At 38.1% G+C, this 13,510-nt stretch overlaps 2 protein-coding genes and 1 long non-coding RNA gene across 3 annotated transcripts; 2 read left to right on the forward strand and 1 right to left on the reverse strand.

Moving 5' to 3' along the window:
• Positions 1-11: 11 nt before the first annotated feature.
• Positions 12-2,884, forward strand: LOC136263001 (uncharacterized). The gene is made up of 2 exons (XM_066057429.1): positions 12-656; positions 1,221-2,884. The coding sequence occupies exons 1-2, from the start codon at positions 71-73 to the stop codon at positions 2,333-2,335; spliced, it is 1,701 nt and encodes a 566-aa protein (XP_065913501.1). The 5' UTR covers positions 12-70; the 3' UTR covers positions 2,336-2,884.
• A 6,745-nt stretch (positions 2,885-9,629) lies between these two features.
• Positions 9,630-12,744, forward strand: LOC136263996 (uncharacterized). The gene is made up of 3 exons (XM_066058670.1): positions 9,630-11,153; positions 11,214-11,753; positions 11,814-12,744. Exons 1-3 carry the CDS (start codon positions 9,755-9,757, stop codon positions 12,245-12,247), a joined length of 2,373 nt encoding a protein of 790 aa, XP_065914742.1. The 5' UTR covers positions 9,630-9,754; the 3' UTR covers positions 12,248-12,744.
• On the reverse strand, positions 12,690-13,344 carry LOC136263997 (uncharacterized). The gene is made up of 2 exons (XR_010704915.1): positions 12,872-13,344; positions 12,690-12,819 (listed from the first exon to the last, which is right to left on the reverse strand). It is a non-coding gene; the product is annotated as an uncharacterized lncRNA (long non-coding RNA).
• Positions 13,345-13,510: the final 166 nt, after the last annotated feature.

A 13,510-nucleotide genomic window follows, 5' to 3' on the forward strand; every position in this document is an offset into this window, starting at 1 on the left:
GAGGGTGGAACTGCATCACGTGCACGGCGCTTTACGATACAGTAACGAGGGATTAGTCAGTACTGACAGTATGTTCTTGCGTGTACTTTTGTCTTTCGTTCTCTTTCTTCCTTTAGTAACACTCGCTAGAGACAGCTGTCCTTTCTATGATATAGATATTGAAGCCAAACTAGCCAAAGTGTCCATGGTAAATCACAAGGATGCAACGTGTCGAAAACCACGCTTCCCTTATACTTACCCTCGGCCGTTACGGTGTAGTTTTGAATGGGAGGACCGAAACAAATTAAAGAGAACTGTACTTAAGTACTTGAAGGAAAGATTCAAGGTTTTACTGTATTTCAAAACACACGTGAAAGGCTACAACAATCATGAAGTAAATTATTTTAATTACACTGGATGGATTACATGGGTTTGGGTCTTGAAAGATTATAAATATTTACTGAATTACCCTCACAATTTTTATACATTATCTCTAGCAACAACGGATATCATCATTGAGGAATTTGAGGTAAAGGGAAAGTGTGACGAGAACTGTACCAAAACAATTGGCTATAAAAGCTGTGGCCTCGGGCAGAAAGAATTGGTGTCGTTTCTACAAGAAGTAACCAAGGATACTAGTTTCGTGTGGGAAAAGGTCTGTCTTCATGCTAACATAGGTACGTCACATTTGGTAACACCTCATAGCTATATGTTTTTACCTGACTTACTGTATTATGGATATTTCATACATGCCCTTTACTTCTATGACTTAACGGGATTTTCAAGGACAAAATATTTTCCAAATTATTACTGTTACCGATCTAGTGATCTTGAGTGTGAAAGTACGGGCATATGGCACCACTATGACATTATTATTTTATTTGCTTTTATAATATGGCTGTATTGTCCTTTGTTGATATACTATTTTCCAAGCTCTGATGGAGGCAACAAGTTTGACAAAGATTTCTACACGTCACATGCCACCCCATACCATTTTATGAAACTCATCAGAAGTATACTATGCTATTATCCTGACTTGGACTTTCATATGAGTAGAATAATTAGAAGGTTATTCTTCATATTACTCTTGGCACCACCCACCATTCGGATGTTGTTGTTGTATCCACATTACTTTGTGATAACTTTCATGGTTCTTTGTATTTGCTGTGCATTACCAAGTTATTTGAGTCTGTGGATTATACCTGAACAGCCAAGTCATTTTCAACCAATTCCGTTCTTAGTAAAGTGGCCGTACCCAAGGGGAATGGTTCAACAAAGTAAAGGAATTGAGTACCAACTGCTTGCAAACATTATGGAGGAAAGAATCTTTCTTATAACTGACATGCATTTTTGGAGTTTTATTTATAAACGTAGTTGTGGTCTATTTGAAGGGCCTCAGCATTATTCTATAATAATTCAATGGATTTGTTACCCATTTATGATGTGTTTGAAAATCATTGTAGTCATCATCTCAGTTGTTGTGAGTATTTTGTATTTCTTAATTCCGTGGTTATATTTCTGCAAAGAAATATTTAATGCTGTGGTTAGAGGAGAGAGAAACACTTACAATAAAAATAAAACCATCTTTCATCTTTTCATGGTAACTTTTCATGGACTAGGATTATTGATTCTTTTTGTGTTTTCTATGCTTTGTGTTTTTGTCTACTGTTTTTTCTTAGCAGAAGTGACGGTTTATACTCTTATTGGTTGTGTTTTAACACCTGACAAGGCATATAAGTACATAGTGTTGGTTGGAGCATTTGTTGGTGCTATCTATTTCATGATCAACCAGCTGCAAGGAAGTTACAGTGAGATCTTGGATGAGATAATTGGGAGTTTTCATGATGAGTCACGGCTTCAACTTTTGCAGAAAGATTTGACTGCTAATGTTAGTTTGAACAGAAAGGATGAGGATGACTCTATCAGATACTCCATTTCTATCACTCGTAATACACCCATAGGTTCTTGCAGAGGTGTAAGCACTTCCACAAACTCTATCCCTCCTTCAAATGTATTGATGTCATTTGATGGTATAACTACAAAGGTCTCTAAAGAACTATTTCATGGCATTGTAGAACAGTATCAACCACTGAGGAAAAAAGTGTTCACAATTATCGTCCGAGTAGCCATTATGCTATTTTACATAGTTGTCACTATGCATGCTAAAAATGTCTATCATCTTGAGAAGAATGTATCTAATATTTTTGGGCTGGCTCAAGGATTAGCCATCTCGTTTGTACCTGCTGTTATGACGTTTCTTGGGTTTAAGAATAGATTTGGCAAAAAGAAAACAGTGCTGCTTAAAGTTAATATCCATCAAGCAATACTGCATTATATTGAAAACTGTAAAGTATAAAATGAAAGTTTGTACTGCAAGTGTTACAAGTGTAATGTAACAACACCGTTATACATTTATTTTACTGCTGAATATGCATACTTCATGTACTGTCATGTAGTTTAAATGGCCTACCGTAAATCAGGAAAATTTCTGTGTAGAAAAATTTTCTATTAAAATTTTGACGCAACATTTTCGTCACTGGCATAATTGACAGAAAAAAATTTGACAATACCTAACATTAATATTTGTATGTGCAAATTATTCATATAGTTAAAAATAATTTGTCATTTTAATTTTCGTTGACACAACCAGCAACAAAAATTTTTGGATGGCAATTTTTTCCTGATGTCATGTAAGAGTAGCTATGATTGTCGTCACCCATATATTGTATGGCTGGTCATGATGTCTATCAGTGTACTACAGTATGTCTAGCTTGCATATATATGTCATGCCATGTAGTGCATATTGTGGATGAGTGTATATGTATATACACTAACTTATGTAAAACATTATAGTAAGCTACGTGTTATTGGCTATGTATAATATACCAGCACAAAGTTGCTCATATCATGTAGTAATAAATTATTAATGTACATATGAATATAAAACATTCATAGCTACAGTTGTAGTTATATAATATATAGTAAAATACAAACATCACTATAATATAACCAAAGTATTACTTTCATTTCCAGCTATCACAATCCGTCCGTCAGACATCATTACTACTCCAATAGGTTTAGAAAATCTATTCTTTCCATGATAGGTACCTTTAATGACGGATACAAAGATAACATCTTCTGTGAATATGAATACTTGGTCAGTATCAAATGAGCTGATTAAAACATGACCATCGGGTGTGTAGTATAGGGCTGCACTGATTCTAGTATCGGTATCGGGCCGATACTGCTGTTTTCATGAAGTATCGGAATCGGCCATTGTATTGTTGCAGATACCGATTCTTATCACGTGCGAGAATAAAATAACGTTTATTTGTACTTGCTTATTTTACTAGCACAGTGGACGCCTAAAAGCATCAAGTGTAACAATAATAACTACCAGCAACATTACTGATCTATGCTGAAACTTACGTGTGAAAACGTTTTACTGAGAAAAAGATCGATATACTCTAATAGAACATGCAGTCAATAACTCTAATAGAGCTCTTCAATTACTTAATTACTTATCCTTAATTAATTTACTTACTTAATTACTTATACTTAATTAATTTACTTACTATACATTCTAATTTAATTTGTAACTAATCATTGTACTATGCTCATGCATATGAGTCTTACAATTATAAAATATAATATAATAGAGCAATCAGGTAGCTAGAAGTGATTAGAATATTTTGTGATTTTGTAAGCACCATTATGATATTATCTACACTTCTCCAGAAGAATATTGGAATATCCACTGATTTGCATTTCAGTGACTTTCTTCTTTGTAAATCTTGACTGGCTACTTCATTATAAACATGAACCATACTGAAAATATGTACAAGAATACCATGAAATGCACTATATAATAAATGTGTGCACAATGAAGTAGCTACTTGGTATCGGTATACTTGCAGATACTTCCCAGCTGAGTACTTGGTATTTGAAGTATCGGTAAAAAGTGGAATCGGTGCAGCCCTAGTGTAGTACACACAGGATAAACGCTTTATCTCATACGGAAATTAGTAAAATTGCCAAAAACCTTAGGAATTGGCCATTTGGAGTAAATATCTGAACTCGGCAATTATAGTACTCTGCAATAAACAACAGATCTTCAGAAGTGTTCAGTGCCATGTTAATGGGACAGTTAAAATAACCAGGTTCTGTACCATATTCTCCAAATGAGTAGGAGAACTTCTCATCTTTAAACACTTGTATCCTGTGGTTATCTTTATCACAAACAAACAGTAACCCTGTGGAGATTATGAGCAAACCACGAGGGCAATAAAATTCACTGCAACCATCACCTTTAGAGCCAAACTGGGAAATGTATGTTCCATTCATTTTGAACTTGAGAACAGCATGCAACTTTCTATCTGCTACAAGTACATGGCCATATTTGTTAACTACCAATCCAGTTGGGCAACAAAGCTTCCCTTCTCCAATAATGTGTGAATACTGCAGCTGACTATATTGAACAATACTAAATGCTGTGATGCATAGTCATGAACAATCAACTCATTGTTCAATCCAAGAGCTAGCAAATGAGGATTATAAAGTTCTTTGTTGTCAGGACCATACTCACTAATTATCTGTTTTTCCTGCTGAACTGCAGTATAGTCCGTAATGCAGGCAGGAATGGTGACAATCTGTAAAAGATTTCCTTTCCATAAAACTTCTACATCATGTGTCTCCATTCTCCTTGGTTTATATGACAGTAAATAATCATTTTTGTGATTTTCTTCTACATTAACATGCCCAGTAATGCTCTGGTCCTTAAACTGGAGCGCAAGATGGATACCTTGTTTTGACACAGTAAAATCATCTTTATCTTTAAGCATAACAGTAATAGAGACTGGACGGTATTTGCTCATTGTCAGTGGACCTTTTACAATGCAGTTAGGAGCATGTGGTAAAGTAGACACTGTGCAAACAGATGTGAATCAACTAGCACAATCATCTCTGGTAGCTGTGGATACTACCAAATAGTCCTTTCCACATTCTGGATCAAGGATGCATGGTTTGTTTTATTTGGTCAGTAAGATCAGTCACCCTTTGGATAATACTTTTACTATGTACCAATAGTTGGCCGCTTTCAGGAATTCTAGAAATATAAGTGTTACAGCCAACCAGTAAGCCATCTAGATGTCTTAGTGTTTCTTTTTGCTTGTTGAGTGAACATTTCAAGGTGGTTTTTGCGGTATTCACCTTTTGTAGATCTTTGGTTTCCTCTTGATCTAATATTTGATGTATGTACTGATACGTTTCTCGGATTTGTATTTGTATTTCACTTTCATTGTTCAAGTCATTATATGAATCTTCTAATTTTGTCAACGAATTTCTAACTAGGTCAAACTGCTGTGTCATGCAGGGTAGTAACTACATCTTGAATTTTCTTCGACTCATCATCAATTAACTTGACAATAAAATTATAATTATGATGTTTATGATCAACGAAAGTACAGTCCCGACATATCAAACAATTGCACGTTTTGCAGTAGAGGGCTAGATCTTGTGTCACGTGCTCTTTGCAATATTGTAATGAGACTTTTAGCTTGGGATTTTTAGTCATAAAATCCTCTTTAGTCATGGTTTTGTGTGATTGATACATTTTCATTCTTGTGTGTGGTTTATAGCATTCTTGACATAACAACCTTTCACAGTCGGCATGTTCTATACCATATGCGTATTTTGTACCGTACGCGTATGGTATGTACCATACGCGTACGGTACGATTTTCCGTACCATACGCGTACGGTATAGACATACGCGTACGGTATAGACATACGCGTAAGGTACGTACCATATGCGTATTATGCCTTTTCTCAGTATCTTCTAGTCTTGCCATCACCTAGCTACAATGGGCTGTCTTTACAAGCATTTCTATAGCTGAGCAAACTTAGAACACAACACAATAATCTGCTTACTACTGAGCTGTAACTATAAATTTATTCATCAGCTGCACACACATGCATTTTATCCTTGCCATGCATGCCCATGCATTTCCCACTATAGTCCTATACTAATGTACCTAAATCTTATGTACATGACCTCACTTTGTCTGCAGAACTTTACATAAATGTAGTGTGCATGTATGCTACTTTATACAGTAGCTATCAGAAGCATGCAGATGGTCTTATATATATACTCAATTATAAGTGTGGATAACTGACAATTTACAACAGAATTGGGTAAATAAGCAAGGAGAGCAATTACAACATGCATGGTAGCTAGTAAGCTCTAACTGAATTATACATATATGCATATACTGCTTGTGCAAAGCAAATAACTGGAAAAATGAACTTCGTAAGTGTCATCAGTTGTGCAGCATGGCTCCTCACTGTATTTGCATTTTTATATACTATGTACACTCTTCTTCTTTTGAAGATCCAATGTCTTGTTTACGTACTTTTCTTGTTTATACATACCGTAAATAGTATATTCATCACACTGGACCTACAAGCACAAATTAATGTGGATGTTGTTAACTTTAAAGAGTACATTCAGATAAGAGTAGCTAAACACATTGTCTTCCCATCCACAAGTATGACAGTAAGTAGCAAGTAGCTATACAACGCACTTAATAATAAAACAATGCATGCTACTTAATATACATTCATTACTGAACTATACATTAGAACTCATAAACTCACCATAAAATCTCTGCCACGTTGTGTTTTCCTACTTCATCTCAGCAGGCAATGTACATGCTTCATTCAATAGCAAAGATTCAGCGAACTACAGTTAAAAAAAATTATTGCACAATTAATTACTATGCACATCAGTCTTAGAGTATAGCGTGTCTAATATTGCTATATTAAGCTACAGCCATGCAGATTTACATTAATTTGCAAACTAAAAACATTACTTTCTCTACAGTTATATCTCTTTGCTACCTCTCTCAATGTTATTGTATCAGCATTCTCCAGGTCTTCCTCTGTTTGAGCAATCATTATTTCTCGAGCTCATCTGATTAAAATTGTCTGTTCAACACACCTTTAGTGCCACCAGGCATAAATATCCATTTTTAAGTGGAAGCTAGTGTACTAACAAATTAAAGGTAAACAATAGATTATATGTAGCAACAATAGAATAAAATATTTAATGAAATAATATATATATGCCTGAAAAAATTGGCTCCATTTGCCAATGGATGCAAATTATTTAATATGGTTGCTATGTTGTAACCAATCAGAATGCGCAGTATATGGATAATTATATCAAAATCTTATGTTTATGTTTAGCTACAATGCTACCTCTACTGGCTTAGTGTATGCATTCCAGTTATATTCATTGAAAAATCGTGAATATCAATATGCTGGCACAATTCTACAGCCTAAAAGAAATGAATGTCTTTTGTCCTAAATAATGCTTTAGAAGATCAAACTTCAAATTTCAGTTTCTGAGTAAGACAAGGAGCATACTACTCTTGTTTTATGTTGAAGGGATAATTGGGCACCTTTAAACCCAAACACATTTTTACAAAGTTCATATATACAAGTATAGAGAAACCCCTAGTAGAGTTTTGGGTAATATCGCTCTATATAGCTTTTAATTATTGTACTAATCTTTGACTATCTTCAGGAGTATTTGTAAACACATAATATTATGTGTGGGTATTGTTCTAATTGTAGGGAAGTGTAGGCAGACCATTTATAGGCAAAACAGACTACTGTATATAATATTATTAATCAATAACTGAAAGTACACAATAACAACTAACTCTTACAACTACAGTAGTACACAATAATAATGTTACAGGTATGCATAAATTACATTATATTACATCATGTCACATCATTACATTACATGCATCATTAACTCTATTATAGATATGAAGGAGGAGTAGCATTTGTAATAATGGCCTAGTTTTTGAATTTTCATTGTATCAACAATGGATCATGAATCCAATAAGAAGCAATATATGTGTATAGCAATTGCAGCCACAATGTACTGTGTGGAAGAAGAAACAAAAATTAAAATTTACCACACGTTGTCAGTGTGTGCAATTGCTATGCAACAGCTAGATAATTTGTGACTGGATTTGCAAAAAGGTAACTTTTTCACAGACAAAATTTGACCCATGCATATTTTGAAATTCGGGGTTTCATAAGTTTTTGAACATATACCTTATAATTGCGCATGCCTGCATGCAATTATCCATGAGTGTACAGTAGCTACTAGTATCTATCTGCATTTTGATACTAAGAGCAAGTTTATCAGTGTAAGGAGTCAAGTGTTACATCATTTTGTTTTCTGGTATGTAAAATGTGTGGAAAAGGTACCTGTTCACAAATCTGGTCATTTTAACTCAACTATTCTAAAGAACATATACAGTATAGCAGCTTGTGTACTTTCAAATCAATTACACTGTGGATAAATGAAGTCATTTATTATAAAAATGCAAGATGGAAATCCATGACAAATAAGGCAGTAGACAGCAGGATGAGGCAATAAATCAATATGTACAAAAGTCAGAAGACATCAAGAAAATAATCCACAGGTGCTTACATAAACCATCATAATTATATGGGTGATGGCTCTATTGCATGTATTTTGTGGAACTGTCAGATACTTTGATGAAATGTCAGATACTTTGATGAAATGAAATGAACAGAAAGACTAGCCCCTCCCCCTCCCTCTTCCCCGAACAGAAATGAAAGCAGAGTGCCATCAGGCGTAGTCAATAGGTAAGGCAGTGTAAAAACCTTCTGCTTGATATTATACGCATACCAGGTTAGCTATACTCAGATGGTACGATTTTCCGTACCATACGCGTATGGCTGTACCGTACGCGTATACGCATATGGTATGTACCATACGCGTATGGTACAAAATACGCATATGGTATAGAACACGCATACCACATAACTGCTAAGGCATTGTCATTACATTCACCACATTTGATATCATAACTATAGCTTGCTGCAAGGATTTCTGTCGCTTCTTGAAAGCATCAATAAATCGTTGCATCGAAAAGTTAGTTGGAATGGAAGCCACGCGTATACGTAGTGCAGGTAGCCTTGCTCGACATATCGGACAGCAAACTTCATTTCCCGAGTCATTTCCCAACTGCGTGCAACTCGGCTGGATGTTTGACTTGATACACTTCTCACAAAAGGTATGCAAGCACGGTAAAGCTTTTGGCTCCGTGAAAATTTCTGTACAGATAGAACAAACAATCTCTTCTTGTATCACTTTCCATTCATCAGTTTCCGATTCTGTCACACTTACAAAAGATTCCGCTGCCTCAGCTGAGAGTTACTAGCCATCATGTGACTGTAATATCCCGCGGTACACTCAAAAATTGCTGACTGTTTGGGAAAGTACCATTTCCACGCGGAATGGGCGGGGCTCCCTGTGTATACAATAATGAGATCATGTTTCCCTAGCTCTCTGTCCGCTCGCGCCCGCGCTGGCTCTACCTGGCCGCACGTCGGCACACGCAGTGTGCACAAAACCGGAGATTTACGGCAAAATATCCGATTTCTTAGAAAGGGTGGATCTACCTACTGTTCATGACGACTGTTAAACTAGGCCACTGGCAACTGAAAAAGATTCATTTTACAGGTAATTATTACACGCGCATATTTTCTTGCGCGTAACTTTATGCGACTTTCTTTCCTTGTGTGATCACATGATAGATTTAGCGTAAGCGACCGAATGTCGACCGGTATCTTATGTCGACCACAGGTGTTTACAAAGTCGACCACAGAAATGACTTGAAGTTATCCGTAAATTTACTGCTCTTGAATTGGCGCGTATTAAAAAGGCTATGGCGCGTAAGAGGAAGAAGAAGAAGCGAAGAGAAAGACGCCTGAATAATGTACAAAAACCCGCCAGTAAAAGGCCATCGAAGCTACGACAATGGACTGATGATGGTATGGTACGCGCATTGAATGCCGTACAGTCTGGCATTCTTGGCGTTAATGAGGCAGCACGAGATTACAAAATACCACCGACAACATTGAAAGACAGGTTGTCCGGGCGAGTTATTCATGGCACCAATATGGGAGCGAAACCGTACTTGAGCCGAGAGGAAGAACGGGAGCTGGTTGAATTTTTGTTGAATTGTGCTAAGATGGGGTACGGAAAAACCAGAAAGGAGGTGTTGGGTATTGTTCATGCTATGGTGGAGAAGAAGGGCATTAAACTGGAAAATGGAGTTACCCAGGGCTGGTGGGTAAAGTTCTGTAAAAGATGGCCAGAAATCAATCTTCGTAAGGGTGATTCTTTTCCTTTGGTGCGTGACCAGATGAGCAATCGTACAGTTTTTGAGTCGTACTTTGATCTTCTCGATGAAACACTAACTAAGCACGGCCTGAAAGACAAACCAGCTCAGATTTATAATTGTGATGAGTCTGGCATACCCTTGGAGTACAAACTGCCGAGAATTGTTGCAGCCAAAGGCACAAAGAAGGTGAGACAGTGCACATCAGGAACTAAGACTCAAATAACAATCCTTGCCTGTGCCAACGCTGCAGGGCAAACCATACCTCCAATGGTAGTGTTTTCAGGAAAGCATTTCAACAGTGCCTTAGCTAAAGGAGAGGTCCCTGCTACTCTTTATGGAATGTCACCATCGGGATGGATGGACCAAGAGCTTTTTAGAGAGTGGTTTTCAGAGCATTTTCTGAAGCATGCTGTTTCCAGTAGACCTTTATTATTGTTACTCGATGGCCACTCGTCTCATTACATTCTAGACTTGGTCAAAACAGCTGCTGAGGAAGATGTCATAATATTTTGTCTTCCTCCCCACACCACTGCCGACAGTCAACCACTTGACACCAGTTGTTTTAAGCCACTGAAGACCCATTGGGTTGATGTGTGTCGCAGATATTTATTTGCTAATCCTAGTCGGGTCATTACTAAGTTTCACTTTTCATCTTTGTTTTCAGAAGCATGGTCCAAGAGTATGACCATTAATAACATTTCATCAGGTTTCCGCACCACTGGTGTTTGCCCATTTAACCCAGATGCAATCTTGAGCAAATTTCCCAAGCAGAAAGAAACAGACGAGTCTACTACCAGTAAGAGTCCGGCTAAACCAGTCACCTTTTCGGTGGAGACGGTCAAGAAATTTGAAAGACGATTTGAGAATGGGTACAACATCTATACAGATCCAGCTTATGTGCAGTGGATGCGGATGTATCATCCTGACCATCTCCCTCCTGGTTAGTACAACTTTGCATTCTGTGTGATTATATATGTACATGTTTACTTTGGTGCTGTAGAGATTTTGGATGCTGATGTTGTGACCGTGGGTACTGCTACTGGCTCTACAAGCACCGTGGGTACTGCTACTGACTCTACAAGCACCGTGGGTACTGCTACTGGCTCTACAAGCACCGTGGGTACTGCTGCTGACTCTACAAGCACCGTGGGTACTGCTACTGGCTCTACAAGCACCGTGGGTACTGCTACTGACTCTACAAGCACCATGGGTACTGCTACTGGCTCTACAAGCACCGTGGGTACTGCTACTGACTCTACAAGCACCGTGGGTACTGCTACTGACTCTACAAGCACCGTGGGTACTACTACTGACTCTACAAGCACCGTGGGTACTGCTACTGACTCTACAAGCACAGTGGGTACTGCTACGGGCTTCCGCACTACAAGTGTTTGCCCATTTAATCCGGCTAAACCAGTCACCTTTTTGGCAGAGATGGTCAAGAAATTTGAAAGACGATTTGAGAATGGGTACAACATCTATACAGATCCAGCTTATGTGCAGTGGATGCGGATGTATCATCCTGACCATCTCCCTCCTGGTTAGTACAACTTTGCATTCTGTGTGATTATATATGTACATGTTTACTTTGGTGCTGTAGAGATTTTGGATGCTGATGTTGTGACCGTGGGTACTGCTACTGGCTCTACAAGCACCATGGGTATCGCTACTGGCTCTACAAGCACTGTGGGTACTGCTACTGGCTCTACAAGCACCGTGGGTACTGCTACTGGCTCTACAAGCACCGTGGGTATGGCTACTGGCTCTACAAGCACCGTGGGTACTGCTACTGACTCTACAAGCACCGTGAGTATGTCTACTGGCTCTACAAGCACCGTGGGTACTGCTACTGGCTCTACAAGCACCGTGGGTACTGCTACTAGCTCTACAACTGCAAGATCTCCTTTTTCAGAGCTCCTCATATATCCAACTCCTACACAAAGGAAATTGAAACCAAAGAGCTGTGCCCGGGTTTTGACTAGTGCAAAATCTATTGCTATGCTGGAAGAGAAAGCCCGTAAGAAGCAAGAATAGACTTAAAAGATAAAAAGAAAAAAGAAAGAGAGGCAAAGAAAGTTCTTCGAGATGAAAAAAAGAAGCGCAAAGTGCAGGATAGAGAGCAGAAGAAGGCTGAAAAGCAAAGAAGGTTGGACGAAAGAAACAATTATGGATCAAAAAGGCAAAACGCATCATCACACAGTCAGAGAGCAGCAAAACAGCAACGAGAGGACAATTGTCCTGAAAGTGGTATTCAGCATCGTGAGATTTCAGAGGATGAATGTGTTGTTTGCTTTGGGCTGCACGAAGAGGACCCAGAACAAGTCGAGTGGCTGAGGTGTACCAATGAAGATTGCAATGTGTGGAGCCACACCGATTGTCTTGAAAATTGTGATGGTGTGTACGTTTGTTATGCCTGTGGAACCCTACTCATGTAGTATTGCTTACCCTACACTCTTGTGTTAGAATACTCCATTGATACATGTTGTACATATTGTTTATAACATTATAATAAAAACACACTGCTTAATTAATGTCAACATGTGCTGCGGTTGTGACAATCTGAATGGAAATGGGATACAGGAAGCTTAACAAGGCCGGGAATCACGCTGTGGGGAGCCTCAAATAAAAGGAAGTGGTTATAGCGACTATTACACTTACTTAATTCATAGTAGCTGCGTTAATCTGGCGATGAAAGATCATCTGAACGAAGGCGAAGGTCTCCTTCGCGTTCACACAACAGCTGACTCCCGAAAACTCTAGAATACAATATTAACACAGCACTATTTTTAGTAACACTATATATGGACTTACACCTTACTATTTATAGAACACCATAGTATGAATAATAGTAAAACTCCGTACATGTAATTACTATGGCAAAGGGGAAAACCAGGGTGGTCGACATTGAGATATTGGAAAATGTATAGCGGTCGACTTAATATATCCGTGGTCGAAAATGGAAACAAATGGAGAGAAAGGAAATCGCTTGTCACTACTTTTTGTCACGTAGAAACTGTTGTTTAAGTACAGGCAGAGACTATGCTTGTACTAAAGGTATTGTAAAACTAATAAATCGTAGTGCGCCTGGTATAGTACGGGCACCGCCGAAGGTAAGCGGATGCTGGTCGACAATCGATCGCTTACGCTATAAGGCCACTGACTCCAAGAAAATCCATTGTTTCCCATTTCCCGCCCGCATGCAGATTCTCTTCCCACATTATTGCTGTCAACTGAACATTTTATTCATATTTATCCTGTGACTGCATAGCAGTAGCCGACTGAACTAGAGTTTATTGC

This window comes from Dysidea avara, chromosome 8 (genome assembly GCF_963678975.1).
Source record: "Dysidea avara chromosome 8, odDysAvar1.4, whole genome shotgun sequence".
Classification (NCBI taxonomy): Eukaryota; Metazoa; Porifera; class Demospongiae; order Dictyoceratida; family Dysideidae; genus Dysidea; species Dysidea avara.